Source organism: Geotrypetes seraphini, chromosome 5 (genome assembly GCF_902459505.1).
Source record: "Geotrypetes seraphini chromosome 5, aGeoSer1.1, whole genome shotgun sequence".
NCBI classification, from domain to species: Eukaryota; Metazoa; Chordata; class Amphibia; order Gymnophiona; family Dermophiidae; genus Geotrypetes; species Geotrypetes seraphini.
This window is the reverse complement of record NC_047088.1, coordinates 202,180,884-202,208,443: the sequence shown is the minus strand read 5'-3', so window position 1 is coordinate 202,208,443 and position 27,560 is coordinate 202,180,884. Positions and strand designations below refer to the sequence as shown.

General features: G+C 40.5%; 1 protein-coding gene across 19 annotated transcripts in view; it reads left to right on the top strand.

The window, feature by feature from the left end:
- Positions 1-27,560, top strand: part of ERICH2 (glutamate rich 2) — a 120,334-nt gene that overhangs the window by 21,073 nt on the left and 71,701 nt on the right. For 15 of the 19 annotated variants that reach the window (XM_033947348.1, XM_033947340.1, XM_033947343.1 and 12 more), the window contains 5 exons: positions 627-660; positions 8,280-8,328; positions 9,240-9,279; positions 10,522-10,620; positions 17,767-17,864. In XM_033947348.1, coding sequence (XP_033803239.1) covers positions 646-660; positions 8,280-8,328; positions 9,240-9,279; positions 10,522-10,620; positions 17,767-17,864 — 301 coding nt within the window. In that variant the 5' untranslated portion in view covers positions 627-645. The remainder of the gene's footprint in view (positions 1-626; positions 661-8,279; positions 8,329-9,239; positions 9,280-10,521; positions 10,621-17,766; positions 17,865-27,560) is intronic. The other 4 variants (XM_033947334.1, XM_033947349.1, XM_033947351.1 and 1 more) reach the window with 1 other exon arrangement.

The following is a 27,560-nucleotide window of genomic DNA, read 5'->3' as shown; positions in this document are numbered from 1 at the left end:
GTGCACCGACATTGACACAATGATGTCACTTGCATGTATGATATCATCACGTTGACATTGATGCATGCGTGAAGGTCCTTCAGAAGGGCCCTGAGCTGCCAGTGGGGGGGTACCAGTAGGGAAGACACATGGAGAGGCGCCTGATTGCACGAAGCATGTCCTGTAGGCAGTCAGCTGGTACAGGCACCTCTCCCCCTCCCCAATATCTCACGGCACACCTCAAATCTCAGGAGGCACACTAGCGTGCCATGGCACATAGTTTGCGATACACTGCATTAATGTCACAAAAGTCCTTCCAAAAATATGGGATGCACCCAAGTTAACATAGAGATTTTGTAGTTACTGTGTATTAATTTTGATAGGTACTGCATGATAACTGAAAAATCTAATCAATACTTCAGTAAATGAGGACCAGCGTATTAAATATTTTCTGCACATCCATTACAAAAACCCTTAGCATAATCTGTTTGCAGTTTTCTTATGGATCTTAATTAAAACTGTACTGATCTCATAGACATTAGAAGTATTCAAAATAAGGGATGTGCTTTGTGTAGGTTTAAATTGTTTATCTTTTAGTTATTTAGAGGCTTAAATATTTGATCATTTGAAAATTACTGTTTTTCTAGACTGAAATTCTCTGACAAAATGGACATCATTAAGGTAATTTTTGCATTTTATATTAGATACTTTTCATGCTCAGTGAATATTTTTAATTTCTTATAGAACAGGATTGGTAGTCTTCTTGACCATTGGGTTAAACTCTTACTAGTGCGAGGGTTGTACAGAGTGCACTGCTTGTTTTCATGCTCCACCTCCCTTCACTCTGGGATGAGCACCAGCATTAAATGCAGCTTCTTTTCATAATCAATTACTTAATTTATTTTTAAGAGAGGAAAAGGACCTCAGAAACCATACTACAGACAATAAAAAATCACTTATCTGACAGTGTTAGCAGGTTCAATTTTTATTCTTTGGTCCTATAAAACCCCTACTAATTTTTATATTTTTATATTGGAAGATGTAATATCTAATGGTAAGCTGCTTGAATTTTCACAATTGCAACATAAATTTGGTCTCAACAAATCACAAAGTTTTAGATGGTTGCAATTGAAGCAGGCCATTCAGGCGGGGTTCCCTGAATGGAAAATTCTTAATAATCAATATAGTTTGGAATTCTTATGCTTTCAGATAGATTTCATGGGATACCAGGCCGCACGGTGGTATAAATTAATATCTGGATTTGTGAATAAAAAACCAAAAACTGGTCTTCGGGCATTTAGAGCATTGAGATTAAGCATCAAATTAATGCATTTCAATGGCCACAAATTTGGTCTTGGAGGATGAAATGTATAGTGTCTGCATCTATGAGACAAACTTGGTTCTTTCTTTTGCATAGAGCTTTTTGGACCCCTGTTCGTTTACAAAAACTGGCTAGCTCTAAGTCTAATAGATGTTGGCACTGTCATATTGAGGCTGGGACATTAGATCATCTTTTATTCTATTGTCCATTTATATTAGTATTTTGGGAAATCAATTTGGCCTCAAATCAATAAGATGTTAGAGAATCCGGTAGCCTTGACATATGATACTATTTTATTTGGCATGTCAATGAGAGCGAAGAGTCAGATTTCGTCAAATAATAACAAACTTTTATTTATATTGACTGGAGTTGCCATTCAACAGATTACATTCAATTGGAAAAATCATAGCAGATTAAATTATAGTTTCTGGTGGAATTCTGTGTGTCATATATATAAAATGGAGCGCACAATAGCAACACAAAGAGGGTATTTTGGTAAATTTCAGAAGATTTGGGAACCATTAACAGATTTTTGTAATGAGTAATAACATTTTCCCAAAGTAAGATATTTGACATGGAGGGGTGTGGGTGGGTAATAAAGATTAAATTCTATAATGTATAAGAGTATTTAATTGTTTTTGATGTATTGGGGATGGAACTTTTGTAAGGGGAGGGAGGGGTTGGGAGGGTTTTCTAACTTGATATCAATTGTTTAGATACTAGGAATAGTTCATAATATTTAAAATATTATAGCATATAGATATTGGCTGAAAAGTTATATTTTTAATGATATATGAAAGTTAATCAAGTGTATATTTATAAGTTCGAATGATTTTTCTGATACACTTGTTGTAATATGTAAAAATGAATAAAGAATTAAAAAACAAAACAAAACATACTTTATCACTAAAAATTATTTCAAAGGATTCAATATATCAGTTCATCACTTACTACAAAATTTCTCAATTCACTGCACAGGTTCTTGGATACTTCCAGGCCCATCATATCAGTGTTAAATATTTTTAAAATGGCACACTTTATAGAAAACACCGACACATGCACATAAGTGTCATTTATGTCACCATTTATTCTCAAGAAAACTCAATGTCAGCATCCCAAAAAATGCTCATAAGCCCCATCCATAATCTCTCTTCTCATTAATCAGATGACATAACCATTTTAAAAGCAATGGGTTTGAATCCTCAGAGAATATATATATTTTTGTGAATATTTTTTGTGAACATATATAATTTTTGTTAAATGATGAAATCTTTACCAGTTTAACTTTTTTGCCACAATTTTGAAATGAAACAGGAAAGATTGAGTTATTTGATCAATAAAAAGAGAAATTGTGAAATGATGTGATTGAACTGAATGTGCTTTGATCATAAGTGAAGTGCTGTCCCTAGTTAAAAAGACAGTGTTTGCCTTAATTTTCTGACATTGAGTTTTCTTGAGAATAAATAGTGGTGTAAATGACGCTTATGTGCATGCGTCATTGTTTTCTATAAAGTGAGCGCCATCTTCCATTTTTTTATTATCCGGTCAGAGGCTTTCAGTGCTGTAGAGGATCCCGGTTACCCCAGGGCATCTCTGTATGCTAGAAGATAAAAACTCAGGGCTGAAGTTTGTAGCTCACAGGCATATGATTCCTGTGTGGCTAGTCTGCATCAATAGTTTTCAGAGTTCAAAGTCCATACACTTGAGAACAGTCTCGCCCCAGGTTCGTACGCAATAGATTTCAGCATGGACTGAGTGGGTCCCATGGTGGTATCCAGGCTCAGCACCAACTGTGTTCCTTCCCCCACAACATTGCATGGCTCCGGTGGGGGTCTGAGGCAATTTGAAGAAACAAGCCATCTGTTGGACTCCAGGCTTGTTGGAGACAGAAATCTTTTCTCACCTCTGATTTGAGGTTTCCCTATGCAGCTCCAGCACAGCAGCATTGCACAGTGAGTAAGGCTATTGCAGCCTATGGTGAAAATCAGAGGGGGGGTGTCTTTAAAGAGTCCATGCCTTTAATTTTTTAATTTCTCATTCAGGCTCCTCAGCTCTGAGAGATTCAGTATTCCAGCTGAGAGGGGCGGTCCATGATCAGGTGGCAGCCCTGGATTTCGGAGAGGATCCAAGGGTGTGAAGGTTATTCAAATCCTCTGATCTGCAAGGTTTGATTCCGGAGGCACTCCAGAAACTAAGGTTGGAGCTGCCTCAAGCCTCCAAGGCTCAGTACTTGCTCATGATAAACACAAAAGAACAGAATGCTGTTTTCCCTCGCATCAAGGGATTACTAAGATGTTAACAAATCACTGGAATGTTCCTGAGGGGCCCTTAGGGGTAGCTAAGTCCATGACTAAGCTCTCTCTGATGGATGCTGAGTTTCAGCAGCAGTTTGTTACACCCAAAGTGGAGTCGCTTGTGGCACAGGTAATGAAGTGAATTTCCCTCCATAGTGAAGGGGGTATAGTCCTCAAGTATGCAGAATAGACTTTGTTCTCAAAAGTCAATTTGAGGCTGCTGCGCTGGGACTGAAAGTGGTAGCGTCATATATTGTCCAGACATACTACTCCAGACTAAGCCAGGCTCCAAATCGGGACAGCAACGCTAACCCCCAGTTTCTCTTGAAGGGGGGTTGATTATGTTGTGGAAGCTCTTTATGACCTTTTAGGGTCCTGAAAAAGGTCTCGGCTTACGCTATCTCCACCCGCAGAATGCTCTGGATCAGGCAATGAGTGGGAGACTCGGCTTCCAAGGCAACCCTGAGCAAACTCCCCTTTCAAGGACAGTTGCTCTTTGGCAAGGGCCTGAACGATCTCATGGCTAATGTGGTGGATCTTAAGCCAAAATTCTTACCAGATAATAGATCCTGTAATGCGAGGGGTTTCGGTATGGGAAATTTTTGTAACTCCTGCTGGTTTTAACTGTATTCAGGAACATCCTCCAATCAGAGTACATTCCACGGCCAGAGACAAAGGTTCAGGAGCACCAGGCATCCCCATGGGTCCAGATCCTGTTCTTCTGCAATCTCCAAGAAACAGCAATGACGCCAGGTTAGCAGCCATTCCCCTGAGGGTGAAGAGTAGGCTTGCAGAGTAACAGCAGGCTTGGACACAGATCTCTTCAGATCTGTGGGTGCTGGAAGTCATTCGGGAGGGATATAAGCTAGAATTCTGCTAGCCCCTCCTGAACCTCTTTCTCACTTCTTCAGCAGGGAAGCTGGAGAAGGTGGCCTGGGTGTGGACGATGGTTCAGAGACTCATTGCTCTAGGAGCCAAAGAGCCTGTACTGCAAGGAAAATGGGGCGTAAGCAGATACTTCATATACTTCATCGTGCCCAAAAGAGACTTAGAAGACTGGAGACCGATTCTGGATCTGAAGTCTGTCAACGCAGCCCTCAAGATTCCCTACTTTCACATGGAAATGGTGCAGTCGGTCATTGCTTTGGTTGCACTCGGGGAATTGTTTCAAGTTTATTTAAACTTGATATACTGCTTTAAATACCAAAGTGGTGTACATTGTACAAAATTTATAATAATAATAAAAAAAAATTTTTTAATATAAGTAACATGGGGAAAAGACAACATAAAATACATCTAATAACAGGTACAAAAAGGGAAATGAAAGGGATACATTTCATAAAAATAAAAGGAGGGGGGATGGGAAAAACAAAAGGGAGAGGGGAATTATCTAAAATATGCCAGTTGTCCAAGTTTCATATGTGTTTAGTCCTAGCTATAAATCTCATAAACATCTTTAAAAAGAAATGTTTTGAGACTGAATTTAAACTTGCTAGGGTTATTCTCCTGTCTCAGGCCCAAAGGAAGGGCATACCTCAAAGTAGGTGCAACCACTGAATAAATAGTCTTGCATGTGGTATCATAGAATAATTGATGAACTGAGGGGACTGTTAGAATATGCTGCTGTGATGAACGAAGGGAATGTGAAGATTCAGATGGGATCAACAGCCTATCGATAAATAAAGGGGTGTGATTGGTTTGGACTGTGAAAGCAAATACCTTGGATCTAACAGAGGCTTACTTGCATATTCCCATCTTTCCAGCTGACAGAATTCTCTGCTCTTCCCTTTAGCCTAGCAACAGCACCACAAACCTTTACCAAGGTAATGATTGTTGTGGCAGCGCACCTCCACAAGGCAGGAATTCAGGTGCATCCTTACCTGGACAATTGGCTCATAAGAGCACTCTCGAGGGACGAGGGAGCGACAGCGGTAGAGCAAGTGGTCTAGCTCTTATAACATTGGGTTGGGTAGTTAACTTCAAGAAGAGTCAGTTGATTCTGACTCAGTACCTGGAATATCTGGGAATCCATTTCAACATGACACAAAACATGGTCTTCCTCCCAGAAGCATACAAAATGAAGTTAGTGGGGCAAATTCGGGAGATTTGCAGCCTGCCAGCCCCCACAGATTGGCAGTAATTTCAACTGCTGAGATTCATGGTAGCCAAAATAAATGTGGTTTCCTGTACAAGAGCGCACTTGTGTCCGCTTCAGGAGTCACTCCTCTCAAGGTGGTCTCCACAAGTGGACACCCTGGATCTGCTGGAGTGGTGGCTGGAGCCACAGTCCTTGAACAGAGGAATGCTGCTATGCATCTCCTAGTGGACAGTCCTGACAATGGATTCCAATCTGTTTAGCTGGGAAGCTCATTGCGAGGGACGTCTGCTGCAGGGGCGGTGGTCCCCATCTCAGAGGAAGTGGTCGATCAACCACTTGAAGCTGAGAGTGATACAGTTAGTTTTGCAAGCCCTGGGCAGTGCCCTAGTAGGAAGGGCAGTCCGAAGGATGGGCAGTTGTCTAACTAGACTGCAGTAGCCTATCTAAATGGGCAAGGAGGGCAGGAGGGCATCGCTGAGCTTGGAAGATCACCTGCTCTTTCAGTAGGCGGAAGCCCATCTCTTGGCCATCTCGGCGGCTCACATAGTCGGGGTGGAGAATGTGCTGGCAGACTTCTTAAGTTGGCAGATCTTGGATCCCGGGGAGTGGTCTTTTTCATGGAGGGTCTTTAACAACATGGTCAGGTGCTAGGGACATCCGACATATGACCTCATGACCTCAGCATCCAACAAAAAGGCGACTCGTTTCTTCAGCTGAAGGTGTGAGCTGTGAAGCGCTGGTATGGACGCTGTTTTCCAAACCTGGCCTGCGGAGGAGCTCCTATTCGTGTTCCCCCCGTGGCCAATGATAGGCAGATTGTTTTCGCAGGTCAGAACACACCCAGGTCAAGTGATCCTGTAGCTCAAGAATGGCTGAGGTGGCCATGGTACACAGAAGTAATACTAAGCTCTCAGTCTTCCTTCTCATCCAAATCTTCTCTCACAGAACCCCATGGCTCTTGAGTGCCACACAGTCTATGTTAGTGCCTATGCAAAAAGCTGGAAGTATTTCAGGAACTGCTGTGAGCACCAGTGCTCGGACCTGGTGACTGTACCAGTTTCAGTGGTGCTCAGCTTCCTGCAGGAAGGTCTGAAGAAGGGCCTCACAGTTAGCTTTTTCAAGGTACAGATAGCCAGACTTTCCTGCTTCAGAGCGCAGGTCAGCAGGCACTCGTTAGTGCCTTATCCTGTTGTATCCAGATTTTTGAAGGGAGTTCTATATCTTTACCCTCCAGTGCGACAGCTTTTTATGTCTTGGCCCCATATGCGAAGGCCCCATATGAGCCTTTGGAGGAGGTGTCCCTGATAGATCTGACTGTTAAGACAGTGGCTGTGACGTCAGCGAGAAGGGTGTTGGAGCTGCAGGCTCTATCCTGCAGGGAACCCTTTCTTCGCATATCAGAAGCTAGAATCTTGGTTTGAATGGTCCTTCCTACCAAAGATCATGTCTAGTTTTCACGTGAACCAGGAGGTGCGACTCCCAGCCTTCACACCTACTGCAGTAAAGAAAGCAGATAATGTGTTTGAAAGTTCTGAATGTGTGATGAGTTTTGATTCGTTACTTGGGGGTGACCAACAAGTTCCAGCAGTCTGATCACCTCTTCATGCTTATGAATTCGGCATGTCGAGGGAGACTGGTATCTAAAGCGACCATGCCCAGGTGAATCAGGATGACCATATCTTCTGCCTATATTGGAAGTAGAAAGCAGTCTCCAGTGGCAGTGAAGGTGCACTCCACTCACAGCATCACGTCCTTGGGCAGTCTAGAGCAGACTCGCCTGCAGAGATTTGCAATGCGACAACTTGGTCAAATCTCCGCATGTTCACTAAATTTTACAGGGTGGATGTGGCAGCTGGGACCTCGATACTGACAGCAGGCTCATTTGTACCATCCTAGGAGCCAGAGACTGCTCTGATACATCCTGATGGTCAAGATTACCAGTCATGTTGCACAAGAAGATTAGGTTCTTACCTTGCTAATCTTCTTTCTTGTAAACAGCAATGGTACCCTTGACGCTCGTCCAGTCAGATGTATACTAACCTGCTTTCTGTTTCAGACATGCCTCCTTAGTCTGATATATTGTTTTTATCACCTGCCCAGTAGAATCAGACATGAAGAAGAATTCACTTCTAAGAACTATTGGTGCTGATGGCACACAGATAGGTGATTCTTTTTTATTACTACCTTGTTTGTTTCGTTGTGGTTGATCAGTATTGTTCCTTAATGTTTGCATTTAGAGCAGAACAGACATGTAGTTTTGGGGAGTTTCCCCGCACCCCTGTCTTATGTTTGCATTCTAGGACTCGCTGAAGATTTGATACCAAATTAGGGGATGGAGCTCATCCCAGAGTAGTGGGAGGTGGAGCATGAAAACAAGCAGCAGGCTCTCTACAACCCTCACAACTAGTTCGGGTTCAACCCAATGGTCAAGACTATCATTCCTGTTGTAAGAAAGATTAGCAAGAAATGAATCTTTCCATTGTGGTGCTATGATTTAAGATGTTTTAATCCTGTGGATGATTCTTATATGTAAGTTTCAATTAGCAGCAAATCTGCATTAAACATTTTTATTATATTTCTGTTTTAGGATTCAAAAGATAAGCAAAATGGCAAATTGCAGGTGCTTGGAACAACAGGTGATGAATTGCAAATTTATTAGAAGAACATGTTTGAGAATAAGGGCAACACCTCTTTTCCACATATTTTCCATATTTGCTTCCATAGATCTTGATTTTTTTTTTTTAATTCTTTATTCATTTTATGTTTAACATCAAGTGCACAGAAAGTAATGACAATTTGACTAATAAATCACTTGAAATTCCACAAACATTTTCAATAAATAAAATTTATCCCCTCCCCTACCATCATAATAATATTAAATAATACATATAATATAATAAATTCTTCCATACCTTCATAACAAATAATGAAATCCAAAAACCCACCCCCCTCCCCATTTTTTCATTTATGTTAATCAGGGGAAAATGATATCTATTCATTACAATAATTTATTAATGGCCCCCACACATCCTAAAATTTATTAAAATATCCTTTTTGAACAGCAAATGTTCTTTCCATTTTATATATGTGTCACACTGATCTCCACCAAAAACTATAATTCAGTCTATTCCAATTTTTCCAATTATGCATTATTTGTTGAATGGCAACTCCTGTCAGAATCATTAAAAGTTTGTTATTATTGGAATATATTTGGTTCTTGGCTCTCATAGACATGCCAAATAAAACTGTGTCATATGACAATGCCACATGATTCTCTAACAAACAATTTATTTGGCCCCAAATCGACTTCCAAAAAGCCATAATAAATGGACAATAAAACAATAGATGGTCTAAAGTCCTCGCATCGAGATGACAATGCCAACATCTATTAGACTTAGAGCAATCCAAGTTTTGTAAATGAACAGGGGTCCAGAATGCTCTATGCAACAGGAAAAACCATGTTTGCCTCATAGATCTTGATTTGACTAGGCATGGTTGAGAGAAACTTCATGTATTAATAAATGCCATTTTGTTTGTTTGTGTTTAGCAGAAGAGTTGGTTATTCAGTCAATTGAAACAGCTTCGCGGTAAGAAAATGTCTTCCGTTATTTAACTGATCCATATTTTGCTCTGAAACATCTAGAGGTCTTGCAAATCTGTCATTGTTAAATTCTGTAGGAAAAACAATCACAGATTCATTTATGATTTAGTGAGTTACATTATTTCTTCTTTCTTATGTGGCAGGCTGACTCCCAGCAAAAAGTCAGGCTGTCACTAGGAGTCAGTGTCTTGCCATTTTAAGAGCAGCAATTACTGGGGCAGGAGCAAGTGGGGATTGCCACCTAGACCCCTTAAGTGAGTTGAACTGGAGCAGTTGGAGGGGGGATAGGCTAGATTTCAGATTTTTTTTTCTGTCCCTAGAGGACCTACAATCTAAGCTTGTACCATGCAGATGGCAATGCTCATTCCAGGTCTTTGTCATCAGATCAATAACTTATTCCACTCATTGTTTCAGGACACCTGCTTTAATATCTCCCCCTGATCACAAGAGCATCTGCTCTAGTTTATAAAGACAACCAGAGTTATTACAGACAAATAATAGCATGTCATAGAAGACTAGTCTACAATGGTCATAATAGGGGAAACTTTTATATAAAGGAAAAATGCAATCCCATAAACTGAGGCAAAGAGTGGTAATACAGGGTGGTTGAGGATCTCAGAAACCGGCATGGACCTAAGTAAGTCTTAAGGCCAAGACTTACAAGTTCCAAGTTTCAATCACTGATCCTCAAAACCTCCCCCTCCTATAATTGTAAAATCAGTTCTTTATTCTTTCTTTCTTTAAAATGCTTCCAATAGTGGACCTTCTTATATTTTATATAAATCGTTATCCACCCAGCAAAGAAACTGAATAACTTATCTTAAATAGATGCAAATAATCCAAAACCTGACAGAACCTATTTCGCCTTTTTTATAAGCTTTCTCAAGGGTTCAATGAATGATGCTGCATCTATTTTTAGCTGTGTCACTCCCGATAAAAGCTGGGTGCTCAATGACTTTTTTTTTTTTTTTTTTTTGTGTAAACCAAATCTATCTGAATAATCATTCAGATTTTTTAAAATGGCAGCATTAATGTGGTTAAAAGTGTTATTGTTTTTATTTAAATGTTGTTAAAATCCATATCATTGTTACTGTGTTGCATCTCACAATTGTTTCCTGATGACTCTTTTGAAGTTACTTTAGTCTGTGCTCAAATGCTTATAATTATGGTGTGTCGGTGTAAATTAATATGCCTTTTATCTTCATATTCCATGCGTTCTGTGTTTTAGATCAGGCAGTAAAGGAGCCTGGCGTGGATCTGCAGGAAACAAGAAAACTTACACACCAACAAGAAAGATCTCATGTGCATTGAAAACTTCTCCTGGAAGGTTAGTTTTAATTTTCTTATGTCTGTAGTCATACCTTTTTTTTTTTTTAAAACAAGTGATTAAAAATACACTGAGTTCTCGGTTAAGAAATTGTACATTTTTTAATGTGGGTATGCCTACTGAACTCCATACTTAACTTTCTCTATTAAATGAGCGACTCATAGCAGTTAAGAGGGGCATTTTCAACATGACATCCAAATCCAGTTTTGGATGTTTTGCAAAAAAAAAAATCCAGTGCCAAACATGGCCATTTTCAAACCAGTGAAGTCAATCAGGACCTTGGGCTCCTCCCTCTGTATCCCAGGATGCCTAAGGCCCTTCCCTGTGCATCGAACTATACAAAAGGAAACCTTTTATGGCATAAAAGATGGGTTTCCTGCATAAAGAGGATCGAGACCTGAAGCCTTAGAGCAGTTTTTCTCAAACTGTGCTTCCTGAGATTCCAAGTGTGCCACGGCACATTGAGGAGGAAGAGAGGTGCCTGCCAGCTAACTTCCCTATGTGGTATAGCACCAGTGCTGCCTGATTCGCCGAAGGCCTGCATGTTTCCCTCTTCTCTCTAGCTTCCTCCAGCTTCCCCCCTGGCCTCCTGGTCTCACCTTTAAAGCTAATTACAGCAGCCTGCAGAGGATCGTCGGAAGGTAAAATTATTTTATTTTCAATATAGTGATTGAAATGTGTCAGTTTTGAGAATTTATATCTGCTGTGTATATTGTGTGTATATGAAAAATGAATGGAAAAAATGACATTACAATTAGTAAAGGGGTTGGGATCTGGGGCAGAGCTTGGGTGGGCCTAGGGAGGTCTGTGGTTGGGGTACTCAGTTGATATTTGTTAGACTTAGGTGGTACTTAGCTTGAAGTAGTTGAGAAATACTGCTGTAGGCAATCAGCTGGTGCCAGTGAATCTTTCTCTCTGGCACTCTTCCTTGCTGGCACCCCCTACTGGCTTCTCAGGGCCCATCTGGAGGGCCTCTGCACATGTGCGGATGTCGACGTGATGTCGTCACGGCGATGTCCGCTCACTTCTGGGTGCCTCAAGCCGTGGCCACAACCTTTAGTGTGCCCCGGCTCGAGAAAGTTTGAGAGACACTGCCTTAGAGCCTCTCTAAACATCATCTGCCTCTTAAAGGGGCTATTCAGGCATCGAACATTGAAAATTACCAACCTAAGCTCCATGAAAAATTATTAGGAGAAAGAATAGAGATAAACCCCAAAGAAAAATAGTGCTGAAATAGGTAGGAGCCTCCGTCCCCTGGATAGCCAAAGCAAGTCATTAGCAAAACATTCTGAGGTTCGGAAAATAAGTTCTTGTACAATAGCCTCTGGAAGCTTCACCATAGAGTAATCAACCTCTTCCAGCCTGGAAGCTATAGGGATACTTGAAATCAATTTCTGGCCCCTTCCTCTGTGGTCACCTCCTGCAAACTGCCCCTGGATATCAAGTTACATTCCTACAGCCTGAGCTGTAAGGTTTATCTGTTCTGCTCGTGATTTTTTATTTTCTAAAGTTCTTCTTATTGATCTATTCTTGGAGCGGGTTTTGCCCTGGTGCTGCAGATTCACCCTGCGAGGAAATCCTTTGGCAGGAGATCGCAGATTTGCTGTAAAAATCTGCTTCTGGGAAGTTACCTATTAGTAGAACTTCAGTAAGCCCCCCTGGACAGCCTGCTGGTCAGATCAGGTCTCCAGGTTCAGGAGCCATCTCTCCCCGGTTCGTCCGCTAAGGGGTTAGAGTGCAGGCTGCGCAGTCCCGAGGAAGTGCGGCCGGGATCAGGACCGGACCACGTGTCTTCCCTAATTACCCTGGGAGGTCCTGGTAATCACTGGCTGTGGTGACAGGGAAGGTGAGGCGGTCAGAAAATCTGAAATCCAGTTTTCTCTCAGCTCCTGAGGTACTGATCTCCTTGCACGCTCTTGTCAGCGTGCCTGCAATTCTGTTCTATTCAGCTCCTGCCTCTGTGCATGCTAGCTTGGAGATTTTCGGGGTCTTCAAAAGGGGTTTTGAGTGGTTTCCCTGCATGCCCCACCACCTTGAAAACCGTAAAATCGCTGTTTCCCAAGTTTCCTTTGATTTATCCGGGCCGTTTTAGGGCAAAATCAGCACCCACGGCAGCCATCTTAGATTTTCTTTAAAACTTTTAAAAATGTATTTTTTTACCTTAGGAGCTTAGTTTTTGCTCCAAATTTCTCAGATGGCTTCCTCAGGATAGGATGGCATGGATTCTTGCCATAAATGCTGTGGGTGGCTGCTGAATTCGCAACCGTGTGCCGCAGCCCACAAGGGGTGTGAACCATGCTCATCTCCTCCGGAGATGCCCCACTTTCCGCCAATTCATCTGGAGATGCGAATGAAGCATCTGGTGCGTCCAAAAATGGTGCAGCAAAATGCAAGCGCAGTTCCGGGGGAAAGTCTCACAAATCTGATAAGCACTCTAAAACTGAGGCACACAGAGTGGCTCTTGCCGCCAGTGAATTTTTCCCACCTGAATTTGTACATATGATGTGTCAGGCTTTACTGTTAAAAAGGCTGTGCCTGCTTCTTCCACTCAGAATCCAATGCAGCAGATGGGGTCTGCACTTCCTCTGGATTCTAGCAGGTCTCTGTGTACTATTTCAGGGACACCGGAAAACAGACGGGCGATCCCCGCCATCGCTTCTCCCTCGGTCTCTGTCCCTTTGCTGTCGCAACTTGCTTCTGAGGCATCCACCGATGTGGCTAATCTCGCGGATCTTTGGGATCCCCCTGCCAGTGGGTCTCGAGATCTTGGGGATGACCCGACTGTGCGCAGGCTATGTAAGACTAGCCGCTTGACTAACCTTATTTCTGAGATTCTTAGGATTCTGAACATGAATTCTGACCAGCAGGAACAGGCAGAATGTTCCATCATGAGTGATCCACGTCCGCTCTCCGCTTCCTTTCTGGACAATCCATATTTGGTTAGAATTCTCTCTGAGGTCTGGGAGTCCCCGGAGGGTCCCCTTAAATGTGCTAGGGCCCTGGCATGTTTGTATCCCATGGCACCGGAATTCACCAAATGTCTAGCTCCGCCGAAGGTAGAGGTCGCTAAGTGCACTTCATTACCCTTGGATGGAGGAGTTGTCCTGAAGGATGTTCAAGACAGGCAAGTGAATTTCATCCTCAAGCGCCTTTTTGATTCTGTGGCAACGGGAGTGAGGACTACAGCAGCCACATACTTTGTTGCCTGTGCGTGTTATACCAGGAGGAGGTAGTCCTTTGGGACCTAGACTTCCTAGTTTCCAGGGTGACTTATGTGGCAGATGTCCTCTTTGACATGATGAAGGTTTTTGCTAAGCTTGGGGCTTATTCAAGTTTTTTTCAAGTTTATTAGGATTTTGTATACTGCCTATCAAGGTTATCTAAGCGGTTTTTACAATCAGGTACTCAAGCATTTGCCAGTGGTCTGGTGACTCTTCTTCCAAGGCTACACTGAGCTCTTGTTTGGTTAGGGTCTGGATGATCTTATAGCCATTGTTCAGGACCGGAAGCCCAAGGTGCTTCCCAGGTCGAAGCCTCGCCCGGCACGGAGTTCGGGATAGCTGAATTTTCATCCCTTCCGGTGCCCTCAATGCACCGCACCCCAGGCGAGTGCTCCATCTAGACCTTGTTTTAGAGGCCCATCCCAACAACAGTCCTACAAACGTCCTCCTGCCCCGCTAAGAAGCAGGCCTGACACCAGGCCTCTGGCGTCTTTCCCTCGGGTCGGGAGCAGCTTTCGAACTACCTATCAGAGTGGCAGAGAGTGACTTCAGACCAGTGAGTTCTCAAAGTGCTCAGAAAAGATCTCAGGATGGTGTTTACTGACCCCCATCAGATTTCTTCCTGGCTTCTCCCACAGGACATCCAGAAAAATCCCAGCGCACGTGGGCTACGGTTCGCAGGCTGCTAGATTTGGCAGCAATAGAGCCTGTCCCAAAAGAAGACTTGGGCTCAGGGAGATACTCTATATACTTCATCTTGCCAAAGAAAGGTTCCAAAGATTGGAGATTTATTCTGGATCTGAAGGCGGTGAATGCATTCCTGCGAGTTCCACGTTTCTGGATGGAAACGGTGCGTTCGGTCATAGCGACGGTGACACCCAGGGAGTTCTTGGCCTCCTTGGCTCTCATGGAAGCATACCTCCACATACCAATATTTCAGGAACACAGGAAGTTCCTGTGCTTCCATGTGCTGAGGCAACATTTCCAATTTGCGGCTCTTCGGCCTTGCCTCGGTGCCCAGAACCTTCACCAAGATCATGATGGTAGTGGCTGCTCACCTGCGTTTGCAAGGTGTCTTAGTCCATCCGAACCTGGACGACTGGCTGATCAGGGCCCCCTCTCTAGTGGAGGGCCACAGGGCAGTTCAAGTGATGCACCTGCTAGAATATCTTGGCTGGGTGATCAACATGAAGAAGAGCCATCTTGAACCAACACAGAACTTAGAGTACCTGGATGTCAGTTTCAAAATGGCCAGGAACCAGTTGTTACTCCCAGAGCCCAGGAAACTTAAGTTACCAAGTTCCATTCAGGCCCTGTTAGCAATCCAGGCTCCGTCGGCCTGGCAGTACCTGCAGGTCCTGAGTCTCATGGTGGTGACAATAAACGTGATTCCGTGATCCCGAGCATGGCTTCGGCCTCTTCAGCAGTCCCTGTTGGCTCGATGGAAGCCACAGCAGGATTCGCTGTGTGTGCTACTTCTGTGGACAGTGGCAGTCCACAGCAGTATGTTCTGGTGGTTGAACCTGGTGCATCTGAACAGAGGGCTTCCTCTGCGAGTCTTGGATTGGGTGACTCTGACAATGGATGTGAGTCTGTCCGGCTGGGGAGCAGTGTGCGGATCTGTTCCGGCGCAGGGCCAGTGGCCTCCTCCTTAGTGCGGATACGATGCAGGTGACCATCTTTATAGAAATTCAAGACAAATGAGTGTTGCCAGTTATAGCGAATCCTTTGATCTCGTAGAAGCAAAGTTAGTGGAAGGAGCTCATGACGCCGTTGAAGGGTAGTGAAAGCCAGATCATAAGAGTCCCAAGTCACACTGCCATTAGCCCGGGCTCACAACAGGACCCGTTCTTTCAACTTGAAATCATAAAAATAAGCCACAATATCTTTGGCCACATTAGTTTGAGGGGGGCCCAATGTGCTATGCGCACATTCCAGTTGTATAGTTGAGGAGTCCATTTCAGGATTCTGGTCCAATTTAATTTCTGCCATCCAAGCTCTTAGTTCATGAAAGGAACTCATCTCAGACGATGAACCAGAGACTGTTTCTCTTGTCAGGGAGGCTGCCGCCACCACCATCTTGCCTGATATGCAGTTCATAGAGAGTTGTTTAGGGTAAGCAAATTCTGCTAGATTAATAGTGTGCTGCTTCGCCACCATGCGCTAGAGTAGGCTTTTCACTGTAGACAGCCGCGGGAAGGATTGTAAAAATCTGGCTGGGGTCTGCGGTAGGAGCAAATTATTGCTGAAGGGCACACAGAGCTAAAAGCTCAGGCATTCATTGTGAAAGTTGATGTCACTTCCTCTCTTAACCAAGGAAATGTTTTGCCTCAAAGTTGTAAATATTTTGTAGGGATATGGTATCAAACAAAATGCGATATCTCCACAAGTATTCCACTGGTGAATTTTAAACTATACCAAAGTTAGTTTGAGTCATGTCAGATTCAGCATGCAAAGTTTCATCAAAATCCATGATGGTGAGCTGGAGCAATTTCCTAAAATTAGACCACTTAACATGGAATGACTCTTTTGCACTAGGTTCTTCTTACCTTGATAATCTTTCTAGTAGAAAGGCATTTGAGTCTTGAAGTCCTGCCCTGTCAGATTGCATTTAGTCTGCTTATTGGCTCAGACAGGTAAATATTTTCAGATACTGGATTTTCTCCTGTCCAGTAGGTCTGAAGAGCATTGAGCTAACTCTATTGCAAAGGACAAATGAGAGCCTGTGAGAACTACTTAAGTGTTAGTGCTGCTTGTTCTCAAGTAAGTGGCTTGTTTAGTTTCACCTTGTTTGAGAATATGTGCCTCCAGGGATTCAAGACAAAGTTAGACAAGTTCCTTCTGAACCAGAACGTACGCAGGTAGGGCTAGTCTCAGTTAAGGCGCTGGTTTTTGACCAAGGGCCGCCGTGTGAGCGGACTGCTGGGCACAATGGACCACTGGTCTGACCCAACAGTGGCAATTCTTATGTTCTATTGGCATTGATTTTTTTTGCATTTTAATTGTTGCAGAGCAGAATGGGCTCAGTCAGGGAGTTCAATGTATCCCGCCTCATTATTTCTTCTCTTATAGTAATTGTCAACTCTTATAGTAATTGTCAACTGCTTTGGTTCGAACTGAAGGGTTACAGCACAGCCCTGTGATGCAGGAGGTGAAATTGAGAGAGAAAAAAAATGTAGATTATACCTTCTACACAGCTCATGACTAGAGGTGAATAACCCATTGGATCAAGACTCATATGCCTTTCTACTAGAAAGAAGATTATTGAGATAAGAATGTAATCTTCCCTAGCATCAGGCTGCTCATTTGCCTTTATATTAACAGTAACATTTTTTTTTGGAGCAGGATTGTTGAGTTAGGCTTATTGCTAGAGGGTGTTTGAGATTATTAGAGAGAGCAACAAAAGTCAGCTACACTCCATATGGAACATTAATTTATCCAATATTTATACACATATATTTGCTGGTGGCATTTGTGCATTTACCACCACTGAATATGTATACATTATATGAGTACAGTAAATTTTCTGTGTAAAATTATACTTGGCAGGGAAATTGGGTTAAAATTTCAGTAGAATGATGCCCCACTGTTCTCTCTAAGCTGAGCAGGTGTCTTCCAACTTCACTGCTACCAGTAGGGTGTGTTGCTTCAATATTGAAAGCACACACACACCCTCCCCACTGGAAAGACTATAGATGGAGAACTTCTGCTCAGCTTAGAGGGAACAGTGAATCTAATCAAGATCATAAACTATAGTTTAGGCAGTTTATATTGCTTACCTAGCAATGCCCCTAACCTCCAAATATCAGCACTTACTAAAATTACTTGGTGGTTTACAATTATATACAGCTATATTTCTATTCATTTATGTAAAAACACTGCATGATTTATCTGTTTTTATTGAAATATTTGTCATTTTAAATAGGGAGAAAATTTTTGTTAAGGATACAATGGATAAAAAGTCAAATAAGATACCACAATCTGATACTTTAAAATCACGTGATGATGGGCAAGAAAATGCACGTAAGACCTAATTATTTTTATTGTACCTTGTATTAACGAGAGAGAGTTTGATTTTTTTATTATTTGGTAGATTGTTAGCTCTATACAAATAAGTAATACCAGAGTGCACTAGGACAGATAAACAAAGCATTTTTTCAAGAGACAAAAAATAGAAGAAACCCTGAAGTGCATATGCCTCAGTATTTTAGAAAAGAGGTTAGTTTTACTGAGTATCAACTGTCTCCACATGCTTAGGGCAGTTTGATCTAGTCCTAGTTTAGATTCATTGCTTGTACTGATTTGTAGTATTGTAGGGATATAAAAAGGGTGCCAGAATCTCAAATTCATGCAGGCAGCAAGGTATAACCATGGCTGCATTAGTCTTTCCTGAAAATCTGGATCCAGTTAGCAAACCTATTTGTAAAATATGATAGTCATTTTAGAAATAATTTTTATCCCAGTACAAGCAGGCAGCATATTCTCACATGTGGGTGGCATCATCCACAGAGCCCCAGTACGGACAACTTTAAAAGTGTATCACCACTTTAAGAACTTTAGAAAGTTCACGACTGACTACACCGTGCATGCACAAGTGCCTTCTCGCCCAACGTAGGTGTGCAGCTCCTCAGTTCTTAGTTTTCCATGGAGCTAAGAAGTCGTATTTTTGAACGTCATTCAATTTTGCCTTATTGCCTTCCTGCTCTCGCGTTTCTTTTTCTCTTTAAAAATAAATACAAATATAAAGCGGTGTTAATTTTTTCCTTTTCGTGGGCGCTCGTCAGTAGGATATTTTTTTCTGTCTCAGCCATTGAGTTTAATCTTTGTTGCTTATGTGCCAGGGAAAATATGTAGTATCAATAGTCAGTCAAAGTAATGTAACTAGGAAAAAGAAAACTGACTGTGTTGACTGAAAACTCAGAGAGTGACCCAGCTTTGAAATGCGCTCAGAGAAATGAAACTCTGAAGAGGGGGAGATAAACCCCTCTTGGGACAAGAGTTCACCATCCAGTCATAGCGTATTATATACAAAATGGGTCACACTCTGAGATTAAGTAGATATTTCTGAAATCTTCACTGTGTTTCTTAAATATGATATAATAAAAATCCACTTGTCTTGTTGAATATTTTCAAATTATCTTATGCAGTTGCTTACAGTTGTCACTGGAGTATAAAAAACCTCACTTATCTTGTGTGATGCTATGATTAAAGTCCCGGGGTCCCAACATGGCCCCGTTTCGGTATCTGCTTCGGGAGACCCCACTGATTGAGTAACGCTCACTTGATAAATATAGGATAACTAGATTCATTCATATCCGTGAACTTATATCTGTAATGCAATGAAAAATATAAACATGAGAACAGGTTGCGTGCACTTCTAATCTACAGCCCACGTACCTGAGCAATTCTAAATACTTTCTTGTGGGTGCCAAAATGGGAGACAAGAAGCGAAAAAGTACATACCACTTTGGAAAATTGCCTCAATGGTTCCGGACAACAAGGAATGCTGACCTTTGCTCTGACTTTTGAACAAAAGTGGGGTCTCCCGAAGCAGATACCGAAACGGGGCCGCGTTGGGACCCCAGGACTTTAATCATAGCATCATACAAGATAAGTGAGGTTTTTTATACTCCAGTGACAACTGTAAGCAACTGCATAAGATAATTTGAAAATATTCAACAAGACAAGTGGATTTTTATTATATCATATTTAAGAAACACAGTGAAGATTTCAGAAATATCTACTTAACCTCAGAGTGTGACCCATTTTGTATATAATACGCTATGACTGGATGGTGAACTCAAGTGGCCATATATTATCTAAACAAAGAAGGAGGAACAGGTTCTCTTCTTTGTCAGGAGGCCCAGAAGATATGGTAATGGGCGATTGCTTGAAACATCTTTCTCGAAGTAATCTATATTCAAGAGAAGAAGAATTCATTGGCAGACAAACTTAGCAGGTCTTCAACCTCTCAAATAGATGATCAACTCTCCAGTTCTTCATCAGATTTTTTTCTCAATGGGAAACTCCTCACATCAACCTGTTTGCGTCTCCTCTGAATCATAAGTTACCCCAGTTCTGCTCCAGGCAGTACACTCCTCATTGCCTGGATGCGGATGCTTTTCTACTGGATTACACATTTCCTCCCATTCTTCTTGTCCTCAAGACACTGGTCAAACTCAAACAGGAATCAGCCACCATGATTCTTATAGCTCCTCAATGGCCCAGACAACCCTGGTTCTCCCTTCTACTTCAACTGAATACCAAGGAGCCAATCACTCTTCCAATTTTTCCTTCTCTTCTCACGCAGAGTCAAGGAACTCCCAATCTTCAATCTTTACACCTGACAGCTTGGTACCTCTCGGGCTGACTTCAGCTAAAATTCATTTTTCTTAGCCTGTCCGCCTCATTTTGGAAGCTTCCAGAAAATCATCCACACAGCAATGCTACTATCAAAAATGGACACGTTTTTCTTCTTGGTGTATTCTGCATCAACAGAACCCGAAATCCATTTCTGATTCCTCAGTATTGGACTATTTACTTCTTTTGTCTGATTCTGGTCTCAAATCTACTTCCACCCAAGTCCATCTCAGTGCTATCAGTGCTTTTCATCAACCAGTGGATGGAAAACCTCTCTTTGCTCATCCTCTAATTTCCAAATTCATGAGGGGTCTTTTCAATGTCAAACCTCCTTTCAAGCCACCTCCAGTGGTTTGGGATCTTAATGTGGTTCTCGCTAGATTTTTTTTATTATTATTATTCTTTATTCATTTTTTAAAAACTTACAATAAGTGTAACTGCATATATAACATTTTAAACTCAGATACAACACTTAATATTCTGTTAAAATCCATATCAGAATTTATCCCCCCTCACCCCTAATCAATAACAGTCTTTAAACTCAAGAAAACATATAATAATCCCCATTCCCATATTCCTTACCTTAATAAGAAGACCAAAATACCCCTTCTCCCTCCCCCACCTTGGACATGCATATTTAAGGGGAAAAATAATATTCAATCATTACAATATTTTGTTAATGGCTCCCAAATATCCTGAAATTTTCTAAAATTCCCCTGCTGTGTGGCTATTATCCTTTCCATTTTATATATGTGACATAAAGAGTTCCACCAGAAACTATAATTCAGCCTCTCCCAATTTTTCCAATTATTCGTAATCTGTTGTATGGCAACCCCTGTTGTAATAAGTAGAAGCTTATTATTATTAGAGGATATTTGGCTCTTAGCCCTTATTGACATGCCAAACAGTTCAATATCATACGATAATGCCACTGGATTTTCCAACAAGCAATTTATTTGACCCCATGTTGATTTCCGTGATGATGGAAATGGGTAAGGGAAGTTCTAAAGGTAAGGGAATAATAGTAAGAAAAGGATTAGGGGTTAAATATGTGTGGATATCTGATCAAAATTTTTATTATAGAGATTTATGTCAAATTTTACTTATTAATTTAGATGGCGCTTAAAATTTTTTCTATTAATGTCAATGGTCTAAACCACCCAGTTAAAAGAAAGAAAATATTAGGTTTTCTTCATAAACAGAACGCTGATATTTATTTCATGCAAGAGACACATCTTTCAGGGATCAAATCTAATAAACTAATAGGGGGTTGGGTGTCCAAATGTTTTTTTGCACCTGCTATGGGGAAAAAAGCGGGAGTAGCTGTCCTTATAAATAAGAAGTATATTGCGGATTTTAAGTTAATAAACTTTGATCCTTTAGGAAGATGGGTACATATTAAAATGGCTCTGGGAAATACAACCCTGGATTTATTTAATTTATATGCTCCTAATTCGAATCAAATGGAGTTTTTCAAACAAATTCAACAGATATTATTACCACTGGCTGCTTATAATTTAGTAGTAGCTGGAGATTTCAATGATGTAATGGATCCTATTTTGGATAAGAAACCAAGTAAAATTATGAAGTCGTTAGGTTTAGATAATTTGGTACAATCCTGTGATTTAGTTGATATATGGCGTATTCTTCATTTTAATGATCAGGAATATTCTTTTTGTTCTCAGGTCCATAAATATTTTTCACGAATTGATTATATATTTGTATCTAATAATATAGCACAACGAGTGATGAAAGCAGTTATTATAATTTCAGATCATGCTGGTGTGTGGATTGACCTTCAGAATGATGATTCAGTATATTCTAAACCAATTTGGAGATTTGATAATGCTTTGCTTGCAGATGCGAATTTTATAGAAGATTTTAAAGTAAAGATGAATGAATTTTTTCAAATTAATAATTCAGGGAATATAAATATTGAAATTTTATGGGATGCTTGTAAAGCAACAATGAGGGGAAATATTATATCATATTCAGCATTTATGAAAAAACAACTTAAAAAACAATTTATGGATTTGGAAGAAGAAATTAAAATATTAGAACATAAATTAATTGTTAAATGGGAATATGTTATATTGCAGAAATTATTAAAAGCAAAAGCTAAATATAATGAGATTTTTTCTCAATTTGTGAGAAAAGATATGTTCTATCGGCAAGTTCAGTATTATGGAAATTTAAATAAGGCTGGAAAATTGTTAGCAAATTTTCTTAAAGCAAAAAAAAGAAAATCTAAGATTATTGCAATTAAAGATATGAGGAGCAATACACACACTAACATTAAGGATATTCTAAAACAATTTCTTGATTTTTATAAGGGTCTATATTCTTCTGATACTTATGAAAATAAAGAACAGGATGGATTAGAGTTTTTGAATTCATTTGTTGGACCAAATATTCCGGAACATATAAAAAGAAGTCTAGAAGAGCATATATCTTTAAAAGAAATAGAATCAGCATTGAAGGCTCTTAGAGTTGGATCCGCTCCAGGTGGAGATGGTTATACTGTTGAATTTTATAAAGCATTTCAAAATATTATATTACCATATCTATTAAATTTATATCAGTATCAGATAAACAATGGAAATATATCAGGTACTATGGCTAATTCTGTCATTATTGTCTTGCCAAAACCAAACAGGGATCCGACATTGGTTTCAAATTACAGGCCCATCTCTTTGTTGAACGTAGATGGTAAATTGCTTGCTAAAGTACTAGCATTAAGATTGGCAAAAGCTCTTCCTTTTATTATTGATGTACACCAAACAGGATTTGTTGCTAAAAGACACTCTTCACATAACACCAGATTAGCATTTCATTCTTTAAATTTAGCAAAAAATATGAATGACCCAGCTTTTCTAATATCGTTAGATGCAGAAAAAGCATTTGATAGAGTGAAATGGAGTTTTATGTATCAAGCTTTAGAATGGTTTGGTATAGGACCTGGTTTTATTAAAATGATTCAAACATTGTATAGCTCTCCTGGAGCAAGATTATATATAAATAATAACTTATCGGATAGATTTAACTTGCTAAGGGGAGTTAGACAAGGATGTCCTTTATCTCCCTTACTTTTCGACATTGTTCTTGAACCCTTATTAATTGCAATCAATCAAACTAAGGGAATAAAGGGAATCGCATTTTCTAATTGGGAATTTAAAATATCTGCGTATGCAGATGACATTTTATTGTATTTAAGAGAACCGGGGGATACCATTCCATGTTTACTCAATTTACTAGAGAAGTTTGGAAAATTTTCTGGCTATAAAATCAATTGGGGAAAATCTGAAGTTCTTCCAATTAATGTCCATTGTACCAAAGGATTATTTGACTCATATTCATTTAAATGGAAAGAGGAAGGTTTAAAATACTTAGGTATTCTTATAAAAAATACAATTGATGACACAGTAAAAGAGAATGAAAAATTTTTATTAAAAAAAATAACAGAAATGTGCGAGCAATGGAATCCTTTACATCTTTCTTGGTGGGGAAGAGTCCAAACAATTAAAATGATGATATTGCCTGTGGTTTGTTATCAAATGAGTATGATTCAAATATTTTTTTCAGGGGTCATTTTACAAAAAGTTAAACAGTGTTCTTACAAAATTTGTTTGGTTTGGGAAAAGACCCAGAATCGCTTTAACATCACTACAAAAAACAATTAAGGAGGGAGGGGTAAATTTTCCAAATTTTTATATGTACCATCAAGCCTATATTTTAAGACAGGGTATGTATTGGATCCTCCCAGATCTCATGGAGAATCATGGTTATACTTAGAATGGCGGCTCCTGTTTCCATTACATTTAGAACATCTCATTAGTATAACAATGCCTAGGAGATATAAAGATAACAGAATTCTACTAGATACATGGAAAACACAAAGATTTATTAGCAATATATCACCAGATCCATTGGCTAAATCATTAAATCAATCCATTTGGGTAAATTCCAGGATCAAAATTGGTGGATTCAAAATAGTATGGAAGCAATAGATAATTGCAGGTATACGGTCTTTGAATGATGTTATTGTAAATGGATCACTGCTTAGTTTTTCACAATTGCAACAGAAATTTGGATTAAACAAGACACAATATTTTAAATGGATGCAATTGAAGCAGGCTATTCAGGAAGGGTTCCCTGAATGGAAGAATCTTAACACTCAGTATAGCTTGCAGGTCCTTTGCTTTCAGGCGGATTTTTTAGGACACCAAGCCGCAAAATGGTATAAGTTTTTATATGGATTTTTAAACAAAAAAAAGAGAACAGGACTTAGGGACATTTGGAGTATTGAGATTGGACAGACAATTTCTGCATCTCAATGGCAAAAATTTTGATCCTGGAGGATACGTACTACAAGGTCAGCATCTATGAGTCAAACATGGATGTTTTTGTTACACAGAGTTTTATGGACCCCAATGCGATTACAAAAAGTAGATAGTACTAGATTTAATAGATGCTGGCATTGTAAGATAGAAGTGGGGACATTAGATCATTTAATATTCTTTTGTCCCTGTATAAATGCTTTCTGGAAAATAATTTGGCCCCAAATTAATAATTTATTAGAAAATCATGTTGGACTCTCATACGATACAATATTATTTGGAACAGCAATGAGAACTCAAAGTCCAATTTCTGCAAACAATAATAAACTTTTATTAATATTGACAGGGGTCGCCATACAGCAAATTACTCAAAACTGGAAAGATTACACTAAGTTAAATTACACTTTTTGGTGGAACTCAATTTGTCATATCTACAAAATGGAAAAAGTGATGGCGTTACAACAGGGGTATATTCATAAGTTTAATAAAATCTGGGGACCATTGGCTAATTTCTCTAATGATCAGATATCATAGCACATGGATAGAGCATATAGGGGGGTTAGGGAGGGTAAACTATTGTAAGGGTATTCTGTTTTTAAAATTCTGATAATAGGGGTTTCTTAATTTTACAATATAAGAATAATTGTTTGAAATTTCAAGTGTTTTTTAAAATTGTATGTATTACATATATTTCACTTGATGTAAGAAATAAAAAAGAATAAAGAATTATAAAAAAAAAACAAAAAGCAAGAATCAATGGGCAGTAGAATAGCAAATGATCTAAAGTCCCAGCTTCAAGATGACAGTGCCAGCATCTATTAGACTTAGAGCTATCTAACTTCTGTAAACGAACCGGGATGCAAAATACTCTATGTAACAGAAAAAAACAAGTTTGTCTCATAGACGCAGACACTATACACCTCATCCTCCAAGCCCAAATTCGTGGCCATTGAGATGCAGTAATTTGATGCTTTATCTCAATGCTCCAAATGTCCCGTAAACCGACTTTTGGTTTCTTATTCAAATATCCAGATATTAATTTATACCACTGAGCAGCCTGGTGCCCAGAAAGTCCATCTGAAAACATAAGAACGGCAGACTATACTGATTATTAAGATTTTTCCATTCCGGGAACCCCGCCTGAATGGCCTGCTTCAACTGCAACCATCTATAATTTTATGATTTGTTAAGACCAAATTTGTGTTGCAATTGTGAAAAGTCAAGCAGTTTACCATCAAAATAATATCCCACTAGATTGATGAAGCCTCCTTTTGAATCAATGGCTACGGCTCACCTCAAATACCTTACTTGGAAAGTAGTTTTTCTTATTTCTCTGACTTCTGCTCAAAGAGTAAGTGAACTTTAAGTGTTAGTGGTGGATCCACCTTTCACAGTGTTCTATCATGACAAGGTTATGCTTCACATTCATCTGAAGTTCCTACCAAAGGTCGTCACTGATTTTCATATTAATCAATCAATTGTTCTACCAGTATTCTCTTCCCTAAGCTTCATTCTCATCCTGGTGAAGTGGCTCTTCATACTCTGGACTGCAAATGAGCATTAGCTTACTATTTGCAGAAGACTAAACCACATAGAAACATAGAAATAGACGGCAGATAAGGGCCAAGGCCCATCTAGTCTGCCCACCTTAATGTCCCTCCCCTACCTTCGCCCTATGAATAGATCCCTCCCCTCCCTTCGCCCTGTGAATAGATCCCATGTGACGATCCCATTTGGCCTTAAAATCAGGCACGCTGCTGGCCTCGATCACATGCATTGGAAGACTATTTCAGCGATCAACCACCCTTTCTGTGAAAAAGAATTTCCTGGTGTCAGCTCGTAGTTTCCCTCCCCTAATTTTCCACGGATGCCCTCTTGTTGTCGTGGGACCCTTGAAAAGGAAGATATCTTCTTCCGTCTCTATGCGGCCCGAGAGATACTTGAACGTCTCGATCATGTCCCCCCTCTCTCTGCGCTCCTCGAGTGAGTATAGCTGCAATTTGTTTAGCTGTTCCTCGTATGGGAGATCCTTGAGTCCCGAGACCATCCGGGTGGCCATTCTCTGAACCGACTCCAGTCTCAGCACATCCTTACGATAATGCGGCCTCCAGAATTGCACACAGTATTCCAGATGGGGCCTCACCATGGATCTATACAGCGGCATAATGACTTCCGGCTTTCGGCTGACGAAACCCCTGCATATGCAACCTATGACTTGTCTTGCTTTGGATGAAGCTTGCTCCACTTGATTGGCAGCCTTCATGTCCTCACTGACGATCACCCCTAGGTCACGTTCTGCTTCAGTTCTTGTTAGGATCTCTCCATTTAGGGTGTAAGTCTTGCATGGATTTTGGTTGCCCAGGTGCATAACTTTGCATTTTTTGGCATTGAAGTTGAGTTGCCAGGACCTAGACCAGCGCTCCAGTAGGAGTAGGTCATGCATCATGTTGTCGGGCATTGAAACATCATCTATTGTGCATTTGCCCACTACATTACTTAGTTTGGCGTCATCGGCGAATAATGTTATTTTACCCTGAAGCCCTTCTGCCAAGTCCCTTATAAAGATGTTGAATAGGATTGGGCCCAAGACCGAGCCCTGCGGCACTCCACTGATCACCTCCGTCATTTCAGAGGGTGTGCCGTTCACCACCACCCTTTGAAGCCTACCTCCAAGCCAGTTCCCAACCCATTTTGAACTTTTTCTTTCCTTTGACCCTAACACGTTGGGACATCCTGTTTCCAAAAGAATGATTTCCAATTGGTTGGCTGCTTACATCTCGTTCTGTTATGCTCAGGCCGGGCTGCATCTGGACAGTCGGTTCACAGCCCATAAGGTTCAAGCTATGGTAGCTTCAGTAGCTTTCCTCTACTCTACTCCTATTGATGAGATATGTAAAGCTGCTACTTGGTCCTCAGTTCATACCTTCACATCACTCCAGATGGAATGGTCACTTCGGCCAAGCAGTATTGTAAAATTTATTTTCCTAATGGCCAGCTCTCCCTCCATCCCATTCTAGTAAGC